This window comes from Callospermophilus lateralis, chromosome 18 (genome assembly GCF_048772815.1).
Source record: "Callospermophilus lateralis isolate mCalLat2 chromosome 18, mCalLat2.hap1, whole genome shotgun sequence".
Lineage (NCBI taxonomy): Eukaryota > Metazoa > Chordata > Mammalia > Rodentia > Sciuridae > Callospermophilus > Callospermophilus lateralis.
In genome coordinates this window covers 44,279,698-44,300,130 of record NC_135322.1, presented here as the reverse complement: position 1 = coordinate 44,300,130, position 20,433 = coordinate 44,279,698, and the positions used below count along the sequence as shown (strand labels likewise).

At 32.9% G+C, this 20,433-nt stretch overlaps 1 protein-coding gene across 2 annotated transcripts in view; it reads left to right on the top strand.

Annotated features, from left to right (window-relative positions):
- Cdh8 (cadherin 8) overlaps window positions 1–20,433 on the top strand; it is a 333,641-nt gene that overhangs the window by 310,917 nt on the left and 2,291 nt on the right. The window contains exons 10-11 of one of the 2 annotated variants that reach the window (XM_076838247.2): window positions 14,723–14,974; window positions 16,216–16,435. In XM_076838247.2, coding sequence (XP_076694362.1) covers window positions 14,723–14,974; window positions 16,216–16,435 — 472 coding nt within the window. Of the gene's footprint in view, window positions 1–14,722; window positions 14,975–16,215; window positions 16,710–20,433 lie in introns of those variants that run through there. The other variant, XM_076838246.2, reaches the window with a different exon arrangement.

Sequence of the window (20,433 nt, the reverse complement as noted above, 5' to 3'; positions counted from 1 at the left end):
CTGTTTAGAACACAGGGGAAACTTTTCCTCAATGTGAATCTTGAAGAGTCTGACTTTATTCCTCAATACCAATATATATGTTTAGTTCTTTACAATTCATTTGATATTTAAATTTTGAGACTTCCAAATTGATATTTATTCTAAAGAACAGAAATATGAAATCTAAATATTCTTAAAACCTTGAAGCCTTCTGTTTCATTATTAAGCCAAGGCAACAGAAAATCTTACATCTAGCAATATTAAGTGCTAATATTTTAAGTTTTACCAAATATTTGGCAAGTGAAAGTCTCTGGAAAATCACAATAGATGAAATAGCACCTTCACTTCTGAAAGAATTTTGACCTTAATTTTATTAATTTGGGCCCAACAAGAATAACTGCTGACTTTAGAAATTATTATTCTAAAAACAACAAGGTAAGTTTTGATACTGTGATAAAAGCACAATTCTGAATGATTCCAGAAACTGGGCAGTACCCAGTATTGTATTCAGAAGAATTCTGAAATATACGTTCTAAACAAATGATATCTCATAAAAGCTACTCAGGAATCAGAATATTGAAAAGGGAACAAATTTCCTAAAGTTTACTTGCTATTTGTTAAGCATATCTTTTGTAATTCCAAAATGTGAAAAATTTTTATGGTAGGATTCTTTGTAGATTTCCGTGCCAGGAAGTAACACATGGCCATTGTCAACTGGGGATGGCAAGCCTGGAAAAATCAAACATTATCTTGAGAATATTTAAAAAGACTCATCCAAAAAAAATCCCCCTTTATTTTAAAAGAAAAAGTATTAAAATGAAATCATGCATGACTTCAGAATGTATTCAGATTTCTCTATAGTGTATAACAATAGGGAATTTTATCAGATTACATTTTCAATAAAATGAGTTTGAATGAGTTTGATGTGATTTCTGTTTCAATCCTAAGGGTGACCGACACAGGTATTTTTTTCAATCATTTTATTTCTGCTCTCTCCATCTATATTTTAACCTGTTAATATGTGGGTGAATTTGAGGAAAAGAAAATCAGTTTGACCTTTAATGTAAAGTCATTTTTGTATGATCAAAACAGTACAATTTCCAATACTAGAAAGAATGTGTGTTTTAAGATTCAAAAGTACGTGCCATTCTCAGCAACCTGGGAAGAATGATAATGTGACCACTGCTTGAATGATAATTTTATCTGCATAACTGGCTTCCATCCTTTTGCCTTCACTGTGTATTAAGACTTCTGCCCAGAGATATATGTTTAGCCAAGCTGTTTTAATATAACATATTAAACTTTAAAATGATTCAAGGACAAATACTGGACTTCAGCTCACTGTAGGATGCCACGTTTTCTTGCATCATTTCTCTCCTTTTTCAGCAGTTATTTTACCACTAAACCAGGAAAAAAGGAATTATGCAGGAAAATTGCTATCAGCTGCTACCCCTGCTGGATTACACAACCCAGAGCATAATAGCTTCCCCAGTGAAGCTTCTGACAGCTTGGGCCAAGCCATTAACCACTGCTAACACCTAAGGGAAGAAATGGAATAGTGCACAGTGGCTCCGAAGCATTCTGGAAGATTCTTACGTGAATAAAATTTACTTGAAATGCAGATGCTGAGGACCCATTCTCAGAAATTCTTATTCAGTTGAGTCAGGGTGAAATCCAAGAATGTGTTTTTTTAACATATTCAGATCATTCTACCTGAATTCCTACATAACTTTTGCACTTGTCTTTTCTAAAGGTGAATATTTGCACAGACACACATGTTAATTAAAATGCTTGAAACTAAGAGTGTCAAGATGGGCTTGATCTATCAGTCTCAAATATAATAAGTATATAATTTTTAAAAATTTAATTCATAAATGATAATTTTATATATATATATATACATATATATATATGGAGTAAAATATGATGCTTTGGCATATGTTATAGGCACTTCATTTTAAAATTAATGCAATTAATAAATGCTAATTAAGAGTTGTAAGATTCTCTCATTGTACTCTTTTTGAGTCAGGTAAAATATGTTTTGGATGCTTTTGTTTCAGGCATTGCTTGTCATTGTGAAATTCTCATTATACTTTGACTCACTCATATTCGGTGATATCTATTACATATTTATTCAACAAATAGACACCATTATATTTATTTTACATGTACTTTAAAATCAAATCTCCAAAACATTTCTGAATTAGATACCCTCAAATCCTCAGGATATTTACTCTTATGGCCTCTTTCATAAAGGAATAGTAAAGTTTCCCATGAATACTGAAGCCTTGTAGGACTTTCCCCTACACTGATAAAGTGGTAATGTTATGGAATACAAGAGGAGACATGTGTAAAAATCATACAGTCATGAAGGTGGTACTAAAAGTATAACCAAGAAAGATATATTTTTAGAGATAGGGAAGAATAGAGATTAAATAATGTTCCATTATTAAAAGAGTGAATTTGTGGTATTGGACATTCATGTGGACATGCTCAATAGGTAAGTGACTGAAAGTTTTAGAAAGAAAGAGAGGCTGGTACTTGAAATCAGAGAGTAACTCATGTTCCAAAGATTCATAAAAAAATTAGAGTATAAAGCTAAGGAGAAAAAGCAGAAATATGGGAGGCACAGGGAGATGAAGGGATATTATTCTCTCCATTTTTATCCTTGTACTAAGTCATTTCTTTCCTCCAAGCCTAGCCCAAAGCCCACATGTCTCATTTATATCTGAGGATAGAGACTTAAGTCAAGGTACAAATGACACAGTGAACCACACCAATAGAAGAGTAGGGATAACAATGAGAGAACAAAATATCAACTAACAGAATTTTGCTTAATTATTTTCTCTTATCTTATGGGACAGAATTTCACTGAGATCAGTGAACATATCTTCATTTACCTAGACATCCGTTTGTTCATTCAATAAGGATTCATTAAAAATCTTACCCTAGTGACGTCTATCTAACACATATAACAGTCCCTAGTATCCTCATAATAAAAAATCTGTGCATCTTACATTCAGGTTTGACATAATGATCTTACGTTTGGTGAAGTAGATAAACAACATACTGGGTAGGATGTGTGTTGTAAGACTTTCCTTGTATGTTAAAAAGGAAGAATGAATTTGTACCGCATTTTTGATGGCTTTCCTCATGAAACAGTTTTTGTATCATTTTCATATGTGCAAATAACAAATTCTGGGGGAGATCATAGAACCTAGCAAAGTGATGATTTCAGACATGCTTTACTTCTTTCAAATAAAAGTAAGTTATTTAGAGAATAATCTACACTGCATATTTCCTTTTCATAATCTTAACTCTCTCTTAATAATATTGAAAGATTTTAGTCTCTTGTACACAGTGATTTTTTTAAAACAAGCTTACTCTTTTGCCTAGCTATCCTTTATATCAAGTTTATTGATGAATACAAATTTATCAGCTTCAATACACAAGGAATTCATCTATCAATCTCAGTTTCTTAAATATTTAGAAGTATCTGTTTAATCAATAGATATGTGGTAGAAAAGTCAATTTCCGAATAATGATAACTTTCTGAAATGTGGGTATTTAACACTGTTAGGTTATTTTCTGAAGCTTTCATTAAAAATCCCAATAAAGGTCTTAATTTTTCCCTTATGTTGCTTGTATGTTTAAAAATGCATTTTTTTATATTTCTATATAAATCCAAATAGTTACATATTACTCCTGATCTATTGATATTTGTAAAATCTTTAAAACTTCGCCATTAAAACAAAATGGAAATTGGTTCTTGGCATAGCTTTACTCTTATGGGTTAGTTAATGCAGGTATTCCTCAATAAAATTAAGGTAATATTAGCCTTCATCTCTCATTCCCTAGTACCTACAGTGAGATAAATATGTCTTTCTCCTGAGCATTAAGGGATCTATAAAAGGTGCATGGAGCATTTTGAGTAAGAGGCCTGCTAATTAGGTAGAGGGAAAATCTCCAAAGTCTCAAGACTTGGGAGAGTGATTTAATCTAACATGGAATGTGGATACTGTGATACTTGTATTCCCTTCTGGCACCAAAAATAATCACTTCTTCATAATCAATATTTGTGGTACTATGTTATATTAAGTTGTGTTAAGCTATGCTGTGCTCTGCTGAACTGTGTTCACTCTCAAGTTATGAGAACTTTTGCTATATATCTTTCTCTTCCTTCTAAAAATGCTATGCTCTTTTACACTGGTAACCTTGACCACTTTTTTTTTCCTTGTCTCTGATAAGGGTGTTAAGGCATAGAAAAACCTCCTTCCATATACTTTTTTTTCCCCTCTTGTCCTTGAGCTTTAATAAAACTTTCTTAGAGTCCATATTCTCTGGCTCTTTGAGGTAATTTTTGTTAGGGTAGCAGAAAATACTGTAGAAAATATTGTGCACTTGGTTATTATTCTTAGATTCCCACTGAGAAATCTTGAGGAAGTCACTTTATCTTTCAGAAACCCTGCTCATCATGTACAAAACAGAACTAAAAATGCCTTGCTCTTCCCCTGAAACCATGAGCAAATTTAATTAGATCTGCTTATGGCATTCATTTCCTAAAGATGGCATAACCTGTATGCCATAACCGCAATCTGAGAGGCATAATACACCAGAAGCCTATTCTTTCAGAATTTGGGAGGCCAGAAATCTTAAATCAAAGAGTTGGCAGGGTTGCTTTTCTCCATAGACTTACTGTAGGAGAGAATTTGTTCTTCACCCCTAAAGATTATTAACTTTACCTACAAAGACCACTTTCCAAACAAGATCACATTTACAGGTTCCATGGATTAGGAAGTGGATCTGTCCTATTTGGGGGTAACCATTTACTTGACTACACTAACATTCCACCACCAGCCATTATATATACCTAAACAATAATTAAAAATAAGAAGATGGAGATAGTAAATGTCATCTTTCACAAACATAATTCCACTAAATACTACCTTTAAATGGTCTAAAATTATTTTACATGAAAAATTTAAATACAGTAAGTCTAATTTCTTATAAAATATTAGAACTAGTTTGAGTTTCACTAGTCTGTCAATGAAAACTAAATTTTATAAATTGAAAGGCAGAGCCCACCATTTATATAGTTCCATTTCAAAATGACAAATATACAGATATTTATAGAACTCTAGGACTGGTCAGTTATAATGTATAAAGAGCCCTTAGAGTGTTTTTCTATTAAAAACATTAGTTAATTCTATAAATAATTGTAAATTGCTGACTAAATATTAAGTATGGTATTAATCTAATCCAAAAGAATCCATAAGGTTATTTGGCTTTGTTTTTAAATCCAAATAGACTTTCATCAATATTTTATGGCTTGGTATATTTTATTACTAGAGGTGATGTTATCTGACAATGAATGAGCACTTAAATAAGCCTTGAGATTGTTACACCAGGTGGCATGATGGACAGTCTAGAGAGGAAAGAAAAGGAAAAATAGTGATATATAAGCCAATAGTCTAATGAGGTGGCCCGGAATATCCAGCTGTTTGTGGCAGATTTAATGTTGTTGGTGCACTCTCAATGAATTATGTAGGAAGTTATAATGGCACTGGAGGAGAATGGCTTCACAAAGACTTAACTTGTACTAATTCAATACTGAGTGAATGTTTCCAATCAGACTCGGTGTTTTGAGTAAAAGATATGAATAAAGTACAAATGCTCTGATATTTGCTTCATATCCCTAAATATTGAACACACTATATAAATGTTTTTAATATGGTGAAAGCTCATGGTTTTGGTTTTTCCTTGCTTTGCTAGGTTTTTAATAAATAAACAACAGACACAACACAATGATGAGAATGTAATTAAACCTCTCGTCCACACCTATGAAACAGGCTGCCATTTTTCCCTGTGTTTTGACCTTCTTACTTTTCTCATTTCATTTGACCTGACCAAGAAAATTTGAATCGAATTTGCAAGTCAAGTATCAGGAGATGTTTTTCAAAAAGGCACAATATCTACTGATCATCTCTTCATCTATTTATTTTATCATAAATATTTGTCAAGGGCCTTCATTAATTCTGGCTCCTTTTTCATTTTGCTTGCATATGAAAGGACAGTGAAAAGTCATAGCTCTGTGATTTTAAATGAATGAGACTTAGACTAAAGCACAATTTCTATACCAGGGCAACAACAGATGGCCTGCACTGAAACAATAAAATATTTAGATTTTCCTCCTTTATTTTTTTCTAAAAATATTACCAATGTGAAAAGAATATGAAATATTTAAATAACAGCCGTAAAAATATTGGACATTGTTTGTGTAAAAAGGCAGAGAACCAGTCATGGTGGTGTACATCTGTAATCCCAGTGGTCATGAAGCTGAGGCAAGAGGATTGCCAGGTTCTAAGCCAGCCTCAGCAACTTAGAAAGCCCTGAAGAACTTAACAATATCCTTTCTCAAAGTTAAAAATATAAAAGGCTTGTAATGCAACTCAGTGGTTAAGTGCACCTGAGTTCAATCCCTGATACCAAAATGGTACCAAAAGAAAAAGAAAAAAAAATTCAGAGAGAATAACTGAAAGGAAAGAAGGAAGTTAAGACTGTGGGATAAAGTATGCAAATAAAACTGAAGCATTATCCATAGATCTATAGTGGAACTCTTTAAACAGACTTGGTAATGTTTTAGGACACTAATTAGTGATTACAACATTGTCTTAGTCTGCTTGGGCTGCTGTAACAAAATATTCAGACTTGCTGGCGAACACAACGTAAATTTATTTCTCACAGACCGGAAGTTCATTGTCAAGGTGCCAATTAGGTAAGGGCTCTTTGCTTGACTCAAAGGCAGCAGTCATCTTGCTGGGTGTTCACATGATCACTTCTTTGTGTGCCCACAGAAAGAGACAAAAGGAGAGAGCCTACTCTTTACTGTCTCTCTTTATAAGGAAGATAATCCCATAGGGTCAGGTCTTATACCCTTAACCTTCATCACTTCCTCAGTGACCCCATCTCCAAATATAGCCACACTGAGAGTTAGAGCTTCAATATAGAGAACATAAGGGAAACAATCTTTGGGGAATCCATAGCAAATACTGTCTTAACTACTTACAGAAAAAAAAATGTATTAATGTTACATGAAAGAATATTCTTTAATTTTCAATTCTAAATGCTTAACTACCAAATATCAATAATCAAAGAAAAACTTCTCCAAGAATCAACATAAAGGATAATCATTCAGTATGTATTACCTACCCTGAATAAAGAACTAAGGCATCCAACTTCAGCCAGTAAAGGAGAAGTTCAGTGTATACCTCTTTTACATGTTGGTATTTCCAAAATTTTAGAGCAATTTTCTTCCTCTCTGAGCCTGCTCTACTTGCATTTAAGCATCCTCAGTTTATTGCTCTCAATAATGCCAATATAGTTATGCCTAGAGAAAAGCTTACAAACTGTCAATATTTCTCTTGAATTTACATATGTGACCATAGGCTATATATGCCTTCCAGTAGCCAGAAAATGAACTCCCTTTCTGATTTATTTTGAAACCTATATAATCTCCTATATTATTAAGTATCATGAGAAGAAATGAACATGAGCTGCACAAAACATAGCTTATCATTACATAGTCATTTGTTTACTTAGCAAATATTTTCTGAATACTTATTATACTTCTTAAAATGGTTATTTTTTGGGGGGGGGGAATTTTCCTACTTTATTTCTGCATCTCCAGTGTCTACTATATCTCTACTACTAAATGATTTCTGTGTAATAGTGTCTTGATGAAAGTATAAACATTTTTATAAGATCATGGAACTAATTTATCCAGAGAAATCAGAGACAACTTGTGAGAAATATTATCCACAAAAAGTTATTTTTAAACATAGATTCAAAAAAATATACATGAATATTCACAATTTGAATTATGTACAAGGAAAGGGAGAGGAGTTTTTAGGCAAAAGCAAAAGCAAATATAAAAGCCTTGAGAAACAAAGATGTTTGACACACCAAAGGCCAAGGTGCCTGGAACAACTAGTAAAAGGAGTGATGCACACATGCAGCTGGAATTAGGCAGGGATTAGAACATGCAGCAGGTATGGGGGAAATCCTAAATCTGTAATCTGTAAGGGAAATAGAGAAATTCTAATGGTCCTCTTTCTCAGATGTGCATGTGGGCATGTGTGTATATATGTAGGAAACCTTAGTCCTACAAGAGGTATTGCCTCAGTCCTATAAGAGAAGTATTAAAATTCTAAATATACACTGTATATTTATATACATATATCTGTATTTTTATAGATATAGGTATTTATTTATCTCAACCTATACAGAGAGCGATGAAGTGGCATTCCATTTCTATTGATAAAATATTATCAGAATGATATGTTTATTGTATTCTGTTTTTATTCTGTAACAGAAATTTTAATAAGATTCGATAGAAGGATGGGTGAATGAATGGATGGGAAGGTAGACAAATACTCCTTGCTCTTTCATTTCTTTTTTTTTTTAAACATTTCTTTGTCCTAATGTATCAGTGGGTATTCAGTTTCATGAAACTAAACTCATTCTAAAGAAAAGTGGGTTAAAGGTCTGGGGTTGTAGGTCAGTGGCAGAGCACTTGCCTAGCATGTGTGAGGCATTGGGTTCGATTCTCAACACCAAATATAAATAAAGGTCCATCTACAACTTTAAAAATATTAAAAAGAGAAAAAGCAAACGTTTCAAGAATCCATGCTTTGTGCCAGTCTTGTGCTGGAAATAAGGAATAGTTTTGTATTAAGTAAGGTTAGTCTCCCTGAAAGGATTTTATCTTGATGAGATTATATACACATATATGTAATAGTGTCTATTTATTTTTCTAAATTCAAAGGACCACTGACTAAACATTTCAAGAGATGGATTTTAACTTGGCTGTTTTTGATGATGTCTCTCATAACTTCCAGTAAAGTTCCAACAAATTGTTCGGACAGGAAAAATTATGAAAATTAAGATAAAGTGAATTTTTTTTTATAAATGATCTGGTCTCAGTATCTAAGGTAATGCTTACATATAATAATAACAATGACTATATTGTTTAAAACTAGGCAAATCTATGTACTTGAAAATGGTTATTTCTTTTCTGCTTCATTCTTTACTACTTTTTGCTATACATCTTGTTTTTCTCAGCCAAAGAGAAAGGAACTCCACCACTACTTTGGTAATATTATCATTTGACATGTGCCAGGTGCAATAGATCTAATTTCAATCTCCATCAAGTTCTTTGATGACATCTGACTTCCTTCAACAGTCAGCTATAAACAATAAGTGTATGGAGAATGAAGCATGATTCTAAAAATAATGTCATTCTTCCCTCCTGGTATAATGCTCGTAAATAAAACATTCCAAGTGTATGAAAGAACAGGAAAATCCCTCACTGGAAGAAATCATGGGGAATATCAGTATTTGAATGTTTCATCTCTCCAGAATATTAGTGAGTCAGGTGATGTGGTTAAGATATGTAGCATGTCCAGTTGGATATGGTCCATCTACAGAATGCCAATTGCTTTGATTCACCCATTTCTTAAATAGAACCTAAGTATATTCTACCTTTAGGAAAACTCAGTTATTATATTCCAGAAATATCAATTAAAACATCATATGGTATGCATGTATGAGTTTCAGTGATTGCTTTCTCTCTTTTCTTATATATTTTCTAGTTTTAGAAAACATCTCTGTGTTTTCTTCAACAAATAGTGATCAGGACCTACTCTTCCATTTTCTGTGCTCAGAAAGACAAAATGAATGCAACACATGCAGTAAGCAAAAGCAACCATAAAGGGAAGAATAGGCTAAGATGCAGGTACAATAAGTTAGCATAGAATGGAAATGCATGAAAGTATGAAGGAATAAAAGATGGTTTTTCAATAATGTAATAGTAAAGTTGAAGCCATGCTTAGAGGTGGTGAAAAGCTGAGCTATTCTCACTTATGTGACTGTGCTTACCCTTTGTATTATTGGAAAATAAATGAAACAAAATAAAATAGAAACTGAAGAAAAAAATAAAAGCATATCAACATATTAACAAGCAATTAGAAACTCTTCCAATAAGCATCATCAATCATCTTACTAAATGCTGAATTCAACAAACTTTATCATGAATTTATTTTTTCTTTAGTTTCTCTCATATATACATAAAATTTAATTTGAGCTATTTCTTAATATAGACATTTAAAGCTATAAATTTCTCTCTAAGCACAGCTTTAGCTGCATCCAATACACTTTGGTCTGTTGTATCTTCTTTCATATTTGTCTCATCATATTTTCTAATACCGTTTTTTTGCTTTCTTCTTCGACCCATTGATTATTGAAGACTGCAATTAAGACCATGTATTTCTGAGTGTCTGAGTTTCTTCCATGTTATTGATTTCTAATTTCATTTTATAGAAAACATACTTTGGAGTTGTTGGGAGAACAATTTTTGTGCCATTTATATAATTTTACATTAATTTGTATTTGATAGTTTATGCAAAAGAATATTTCAAGTGTATTTAAGAAAATATTTATTTTCTGTTGTTGACTGGAACATTCTATAGGTATGTGTGAAGTATAGCTGGTTTTGTTATTGTTCAAGTGTTATATCTTCCTGCTGACTTCTCCCTCATTATTTTAAACATTAGTAAAAGTGAAATTTTGGAATATTTAATTATTACCTTTGAATTTCTATATGTGATATGCTCAAGAATAAATTAGATACACAATATTTTATATGTTGCTTTTTAAAAAGAAAAATCTCTTCTTTTATACTATTTTTAAAACTATAATATTTTCTTTTTTGATACTTTTAGTTTTTAATGTGTGTTTGAATTACCATCTGGAATTATTTGCTCTCAGTCTTAATAATTCTTTAATAAATACTCATGCAAATTCTGTAGGGTTTTTGTTGCCGGGGAATGCCTCTATTACACACACAGACACATTGAAGGGTAACTTTGTTAGATATATATCTTGGCTGACAATTATTATTTTGTTTCATTGAGCATTGTAATCATGTTATTTCACTTCCTTCTGGCCTCTACTTATTGTATAAGAATTTAGCTGTTAATCACACTAGTCACTTTGGAAGTGACTGACTTTACTCTTGCTTGCAAGATTTTTTTCATTGTGTTTGACTCTCAGGAATTTTACTATGATGTGTCTATTGTCTTGTATAAACATTTCTTCATTTGCTGCATTTCTCCAAAAACATTTCCAGGAATTTTAAATCTGTTTTCTTTTATAATATTCATCATTTGCCCTGGGAAGCATATATGTGAGCTCCTCATGCTATCATACTGAAATGGAATTATCTGATGGGATATATTTTATAAGTAAAAAAGAATGTCTTAGAAGATTACTGAAATTAAGAATAGTGTACAAAGGGGTTCAATCTCTATTACTAAGAAGAAAAAAGGAAAAATAAAAGACTGTAGTATGTCTATACCATTTTATAGTCCTACCAAAAAAAAGCAATTATATTTTATATATCAGCAGCAATGCACTGAAAATACAATTTTCAAAGGTAGTTAATTTTAGGAAGGTTTACTATAGCAACAGAATATATGCATCATCCAATAATAAATTGAACAAGAATGTAAGAAATCTCTTTTAGCCAAAATAAAATGCTTATTGATATATATTTAGGAAAACAGATAAACCTTGATCATATCTTTATACAGAAGACTATGGCCCATAAAGTTGTCAATGCCCTCTAAATTTGTTTTTATTTGATTACAATCTTTACCAGAGATCTTATAGGAATTTTCAAGGGATTTGATAATCAGTCTGACTCTATATTTATAAGAGAACAGCAAATAGACAAAACTAGCTCATACACTTTAAAGAAGACATGATTAGGGAAAGTGCCTTGAAAAATATCAAGATTTTTATAAAGTTCTAACTCATAAAAAGGATGCCAAATAATACATAGTTAGAAAACCAGACTATTGGAACTGAATAGATATTCAATGAAAGGATGAGAATGCAAAAAAAAAAAACAAAACAAAACTGATTTGTGAGAGAGAGCATTAAGAATCAGTGGATAAGGGATAAGTTATTCCATAATTAACCTTGGGAAAATAAATTAGAAGTATGGGGAAAAATCAATTTCATATAATGACCTAAATCAGAAAGGTAGCATTATGAAACCAAATTTTATATAATTAGCAATCTTTAAAATAAGGCTTAAAAACACTTGTGATGAGATTGATAAAATTGACTGTATTGAAATTAAAATTTCAATGAAATGAAAAATCAGCATAAGTTTTAAAGAACAAACTGCAACTTTGTAGAAGTTATTTGCAACATGTAAGATTTTTTAAATGATCATAAATACATTAATGTGAACTAATGTGAAACCATTTTGTTGTTTTTAAAATTGTTTTTATTTTTTAAATACATGACATGTTATGATTTTTGATATATGCAATACTATAATTTTATTTGTCCTATTTTTTTAAAGTCCTCAAATAAATTAATACTACATACAAGCACCTATGCAAAACTAGTAAACACATGTGCACACACACACACACACACACACACACAAATTCACAATCCAGTAGACAGGTAAATTGACATTGCCTACAGTTGGTTGGTAAAACTTAACAAAAATAACTCATTGTCTTCTTTTATCTACTCAACAATTTCCTGTGTAAATAGGGAAACAATGTAAGTCAGGTGTGGTGGCTGTAATACCAGCAGCTCCTGAGGCTGAGGCAGGACGATTGAGAATTCAAAGAAAACCTCAACAAAAAAGTGAGGTGCTAAGCAACTCAGTGTGACCTTGTCTCCAAAAAAATACAAAAAAATAGGGCTGGTGATGTGGTTCAGTGCTTGAATGCGCTCAGTTCAACCCCTGGTATCCCCCACCCCTAAAAGAGTGAAGCAATATATGCAAATTCCAGGATTAACACAAAAGTTTGAGCATGTGTTTAGTGTTAGATTTACCAACACTTTTCTAAGTGATAAAAGAGATTTTTTTTTCTGCAACAAGCAGCATTCTTGCAGCAAATTCTAAATTCCCATTATAGACTACTTTAAAGAGAGAATATGCAAAGATACTTCTGGTATAAATAATGTCATCCACAAAAGACAAAAGCCCCATTGTAATTTTATTAATTGCATCTTAAGGAACAATTCCCAGCTTCTGTTTTGAACTATGGTGTATGAAATCACCCACAAATGTTCCCTGCACTAATTAACTGTACTCAAACTTGTCATATACTTTCTGAAAATATAACACAACTATATATTCTGTATGTTTTGAGATAATGTTCCCCTGCTTTTAGCTTACTGGTATTTCCTTCTAGGTCATGGAAATAAAGATTACTGGATCATTTGGTGTATCACTGCTTAACTCCATTAGAAACCTCCTTTTGCTCTGCAAATTACTATATAATGAGGCACACCAGAAGAAATTTAGGAAAAAATATTGTTAAATCAGAGTGCTTTTTCTGTTTGACTCCTTACTAGTAAGGCATTATAGGCCTGTTTTATCACAAAGCAAAAAGACATCTAATTATACGTCTGTTCTTAGGAATGACTCTTATTTTCTGGGAAATTGTAATATAGTACTATATGGCTAAGATTAACATATTTATTTAAATTCATTTAATGAAATATGTATCTACCTATTTGAATATTTTAGAAACAAGTAGGACACTGGTGTCCAGAAATTAGACAGCAATGGTTTGAAATGTCTGCTTTAATGCACAATGATGAGGTTGCCCAATCTTCTTAGACCTGAAAATTTATTGATATCTGAAAAGAAAAAATCTCAGCTGAAATAATAATTACACAAAAAACATTATATACAGTAGCCAAAAATTTGTTTATCTGCTTTTGACCATAATACCAATATGAGATAATTAGTAGATATTTGTTTCTCATTAATCAGAATTTGAAAATAATATGTACAAATAAATTAATATGTATAATGCATGAGATGGTGATAAATAATAAACAAAAATTTGGTGTGGCTGATAGAATTTCAAAACCATATTGTTAACATGGAACCAATCACTTCTTAGTAACCAGTTTTATGTCAAAAGCGCAGTTTTATACTTAAGTATTGCTCCAGGTAACCAGTTACCTCCCTGTAACTAATTGACACACACAAATGGAATACTTTCTCAGATGACTTCTCAGTTTTTCTTACTTGTATTACTGGTATACACAACATTAGTTTACATGATTTTTACAGGTGTGACAATCCTTCAATTGTCAGTAAATGGAGCTTTTGTTATTTCTTAGTATAAACACTCAAAAGCATGATTGTCTCTTTTATTAGCTACCTGTGGGAGTCAACAAAGTACTTTGATTTGCATGCCATACTGTCAACTAGTCTATGTTTTAATATAGAGTTTCTCGAACCAATCTCCCAAATATGGTGCAATTCTATCCAGTCAACTTTGTTCAGTGCATTATAATGCTAAATAAAGAGAATGGAGACTTGAGAAAATGTATGTCTTCCAAAAGAACCCTTAAAACTTGAAGATTATTTTTATAAAATTAATATTTTGTAAGTATATGGTGCTGTTAAAATTCCATTAGTTCATTATTGGGCTCCATGCACTCAACCCATTATTGTTTGGTTATTTTAACTCATGACAAATGAAAAAGTGGGAAGTACAAATGTAAAGAGAGCCTGAGAGGTCCACTAGAGTTGGGATTGTCTTAAGGTTTGCAGGGGATTTACGAACTTGGGAAACAAGTGTTGTTTGGATAGCCATTTTGAAATGATTTGAATTATTCTAATTTCCACTCTTTCCAGATAATTCCCTCAGCATTTTGGCAAAGCATAATGGATTCAACCGCCAGAAGCAAGAAGTCTATCTTTTACCAATCATAATCAGTGACAGTGGAAATCCTCCACTGAGCAGCACCAGTACCCTGACGATCCGGGTCTGTGGCTGCAGCAATGATGGTGTTGTCCAGTCTTGTAATGTTGAAGCTTATGTCCTTCCCATTGGACTCAGTATGGGCGCCTTAATTGCCATATTAGCATGCATCATTTTGTTGCTAGGTAGGTATTTCCTTCATAGCCTCATGGTCACCATTTTTCTGGTTCATAAATGACTGCAAATGAGGACAGAAAACTCTGTCCTGGCCACCATCAGCATTCTTTGAGGCAAGAAGTATTTCCTTTTCTACACTGTGAGGTCACTAAGAGGAAATCAAGAAAATGTTATGAGAGTACATGTAGAATTGAAGAGAATTTTCAGTGCCTTTTTCAATCCCATTATCAGTGAATGATGGGCAGTGTGCAAAAATAGAATACAGTGGTGAAAGTGGGAATGAGCCTTTCTGTGTTTGCAGCCTCTATTATATAAGATCTCCAGATCTTCTGATACAAACGCACCAGTTACTGTAAACAGAGTATGCTACTTGATGCCCATAATACTATTGTACATAAGCAGGGTATAAATTGGGTTACTTAGTCCATCAGATCCTAAAGTTTAATCAGATAAAATGAAAAAAAAAGAGTAGACACAATATGTTGTCTTCAAAAAGATTGAGAAAACACAAAAAGTCGTATCCAATGCTGTTCTTAAAGAATAAAACACCCTAAAGATGGTGTCATTTACTAACTTCTTCACTCAGTACCTTGAATTTAAGCCTAACTTACCTCTCTGACATATGTTTCTCCAGTAGCCCAAGTTTGATCAGGGTAGCTAGTTATGTGTTCTTATCCCTTTCCTCACCATCAGGTCTATGTTTTCAGATTTAGGAGTTCCAGCTTCCATCAAGAAGCTGCCCATGTGTGTTTAATGTTTACTCTGTGAAAACAATTTTTTTAAATCTAGAGGATCTTGATTAATAGTTAAAACAGAAAATAAACAAAGTTGGAGCTCCCTAGTCTGTTTTTTTAAGTTTTATTTTATTTTATTTTTTTAACAGAAGAGAGACATGGAACTAAAGGATTTTCAATAATTTACCCAAGAGATACACCAAGTTAGTCCTGCTGCATTTTGATTTCATACCATTAGAGCTGAAAACAGTATTAAATGTATCCTTCACCACAACTATCTAAAAGCTTATTTATGTAACCCAGCATCATCACCCTTTAATAAACAATAATAATCTGGAATAACACTTACTCAAAATTCAGTGGCCAATCTTCAGAAAGATGGTTAGCTAAATTTCCTAATAAAGGTGATTAAAGCCATACACTCATAAATGCCCCTGTCTCTTAACATATATGATGTACTGATTTTAAAATTATATGTTCCTCCGATTAATTATTATTTGGCATTTTTCCTACAGTCATTGTGGTGCTGTTTGTAACTCTGCGGCGACATAAAAATGAGCCATTGATTATCAAAGATGATGAAGATGTTCGAGAAAACATCATTCGCTATGACGACGAAGGAGGAGGGGAGGAGGACACAGAGGCTTTTGACATTGCAACTTTACAAAACCCAGATGGAATTAATGGATTTTTACCCCGTAAGGATATTAAACCAGATTTGCAGTTCATGCCAAGGCAAGGGCTTGCTCCAGTTCCAAATGGTGTTGATGTCGATGAATTTATAAATGTAAGGCTGCATGAGGCAGATAATGACCCTACGGCCCCACCATATGACTCCATTCAGATTTATGGCTATGAAGGTCGAGGGTCTGTGGCTGGCTCCCTCAGCTCCTTGGAGTCCACCACATCAGACTCAGACCAGAATTTTGACTACCTCAGTGACTGGGGTCCCCGCTTTAAGAGACTGGGCGAACTCTACTCTGTTGGTGAAAGTGACAAAGAAACTTGACAGTGGATTATAAAAAAAAAAAAAAAAAATTCCATGGAACTGAGCATTCTGTAATATTCTAGGGTCACTCCCCTTAGATACAAACCAATGTGGCTATTGTTTTAGAAGCAAGTTTAGCACCAATCATCTATAAACTCAACCACATTTTAATGTTGAACCAAAAAAAATAATAAAAATAAAAAGTATATGTTAGGAGGTTATAAATCTTGTGGAGTGTGAATTAAGTATGTGGAGTGTCTAGAAGTCTTTGGATATTTGATATTTACCTGACTACCACAGACAAAGATTGGGATCCTAGCTAATCTTTAGAGAAATGGTTTAAAAAGAGGAAAAAATCAAAATTAAAAGGTGCTTTCTTAGAAAAAAATGGACCTGCAAGGAATCTGCTGCTGATTTGTGTCTTCTTCAAGGATTTTTATGAATGCAAATGGTTTTTTCCCCTTCACCAATAAGGATCCCGCCACAAATGATAAAGCAATACTTGGTCTGCTGTACATTATGACTTTTTGGAGTTTCGGGAGGCCTCCTAGATTATACGGTACGGTGACCACACATTGTACATAATTGTTGGCCCCACTCACCAGAGACTGAATAGCATCTTTAAATATTGTGTCGAGCCTTAAAATATTCACATGTTCGTAATCCATTCCAGGGTGGGGATTGCCAACTCAGTGGTGGGAGGAGAGAAATCCCATTCAAACAGCTTGTTTCTAGAAGCAGGATTCCTCCTTCCCTCCACCTCATCTTCTTCCACAAGGACACAAAGATAAACTGTATCCCATAGTGGACTAATTAAGAGACAGATGGTTTTATTGCTAGCGCGTGAATTTATTTGTTTAATCCTCAAAATAAATATTTTATTGATGTCCATTAATGCTTTTATTTATTAAGGTTGGTACTCTATAGATTAAGGGACTATATGGGAAAAGAAACCTAAATTATATCCATTATTAAGACTTTAGATTGTTTTATATAAATATATATACAATGAATGTTTAATACATGTACATTTTGATGAGATAAGTATGGAAGGCAATATTATGAAAAGGAGAGCTAATAGTCTCTTTAGAGTAGGAAGTGTTATTGTGACTGGTGATGGCAGGAACAGCATTTTCCCAGAGAAACTTAACGGACTGTTTTCTATTTTGTTCATAATCCTAGTATTTGGTGTTTTTACTACAAGCACAAACATCTGAAAGTATATTGATTCCTGTGAATATTTAAACTCTAGACTTTTAGATACCTACCTAATGCCCTGTCCAATCAACATGCTTCAAGTTGCCCCCTACTATTTTAGAAACAGGAACTGATTTGTACATAATTTTACTGCTTCTGTTTTTAGCACTTCTGTCCCTGATCACAGTGATCCACAGAATGTTTTAGGCTACAAAGAAAAAAAAAAGAGCAGAACTAGAAGATGTGAGCATATTTAATTTGTAATGCAAACCTGCCATTTAGGAGTAGAAAATGTATGATAAAACTCAAGTATTACATGCAGATCATTTTAATTTTCTACTTTGCTTTAATGCAATATTGTTTATTTACTCCATGTATTGTATTCAGAGAAACTCCTGTATTGTTTCCTACTTTGTGAAATATATTTTTATAAATACTTTTGTTGTCATCATTTTTTTCCAGCCAAATGAAGACCTGATATTAACAAAATTATCAACTCTAACTAACATCCTAAAGGGTTCCACCAAATCATCCCAAGGAACACTTTCATTTATTTGAGTCTTCATTATAAAGAACTAGAGAAGAGAAATGGCTTGATAGCTTTCATTTAGCAAGATATACGCAGAAACATAAAAGGAATTTAAAATACCTAAAAAGCTTGCCAATTGTACATTTGGGTACTTCTGGAAAAGGAAATGGTACTGGGCTGGAAGACTTCAGACAAGATGGTAGGTCTACAACTTATAAAAATGAAGGGATCAGAGAACAGGATTTGACAATAGAGCCTTAGACTGCAACATAAATCTGGCAAAATTTCTGTCAGTGCATTCAGAGGGTTCTGGAATGAGAGACTGTCCACTAGAGCAAGATATCACAGGGCCAATGTAGTGAGGCTCTGGCCACCTGCCATCTCAATCACTGGCTTGGGGCTGCCTAAGTAAACCATGGATCTGGCTTGCAAATTGAAGGCACCAAGTTCTAGTAACTGCCTCCTTTGTGACAGCAACAAAACACTTGCATGTTATAACAAGAATTTAGTAGCTATCCAGTGGTTTAATTGAATCCTTTTTGAGACCCCTCTTTCTGTGAATAATTCATCTTATATGCTTATCCCAGAGGCTACTGAATACTCTTTCTGAGGTCAAAGTGATGATCCAAAGTGACTTTTATAATCACCAGGTTAGCACAGTGTCTAAAACAAGTATCTGATGAATATGTTATCAACAGCAGTTATAGTAATAATAATCAATTTTTAACAATATTCTAACTATCTTACACATTCCAAACCAAGGTGAAATTATTTATTTTTATTTATCTCTGGTATATCAGACTCATTTCTGACTTGTTTACAGTGAAGTGCCATAGATTAAACAGATATATCTAACACAAAAATAACACTATTTTTCTTTGGGAAAATTAAACCTATGTACTCCTGTTAGGAATCAGTAGTTTATCTTTACATGGTAGTTTTGTGGGAAGGAGATAATAAATGGTTTACCAGTTGTCCCAAACTTGCTTCAAAATTTATTTTACTTAGGAAGAGGGGATAGAAATATTTAGATTCCTTACTAAATTTTTACCATCACCATCTTAGCATTTTGTGCTTAAAAACCAATTCCAAATTTTGTAACATGGGGTGAAATGAGTAATGCTGTGTTCATTATAAAGACTACACTATATGAACTATTCTTTTAGAATATCATGAATTTATATGAAGATCCGAGGAACATGCACACAACACACACACACACACACACACACATACACACACACACAATTTAACTGAAGCCTTTACTTTAACAGACTTAGCAGGACTTCACCAACCAAAAGAATCAATAGGGTTTTAAGCACTACATGCTCAACTTGCTAAGTAACACATTGTAAAATTTTATTGAAGTGATTCTTTTTATATTTGTACATAGTCTTCTGTCCCATCAACATTTATATATATATTTACATGTACCTACCTCTGTGGTTACTTTTCAAATAATTGTCTACAGATATTTTAATGTGTCTGTGGATCTTTGTGTGTCACAAAGTTTAGTCTTTTCCTATTCTTTGAAACATATCTCTGCCCAAGGGTTTAATGACTAATGTAAAAGAATTGTTATCTGGAACCAAGTGAGAAAAAAATTGTCTCCCTCTGTCTGCCACACAGTTCAAGGTTCCAGATGCATCCCTAGATGTCTGGACCCTTCTTGGGATGAAGTCAGCCTCCACTCTGTGTATTAATATTATTATTTTAATATTTATTTTTTAGTTGTAGTTGGACACAATACTTTATTTCATTTATTTATTTTCACGTAGTGCTGAGGATTGAACCCAGGGCCTCACATGTGCTAGGTCAGCACTTTACTACTGAGTCACAACCCCGGCCTCTCTGTGTATTATTTGACCAAACAAACTTATAAAAAATATCTCTTAAAGGTACAGACGTATATATTACAGAGTATTAGGAAGCATTCCCTACCATACTTTTCATGAGTGCAATTATTACAATAGTTTAAAATATTTCATAATAATAAGATACTACAAATTAAGTTAAACT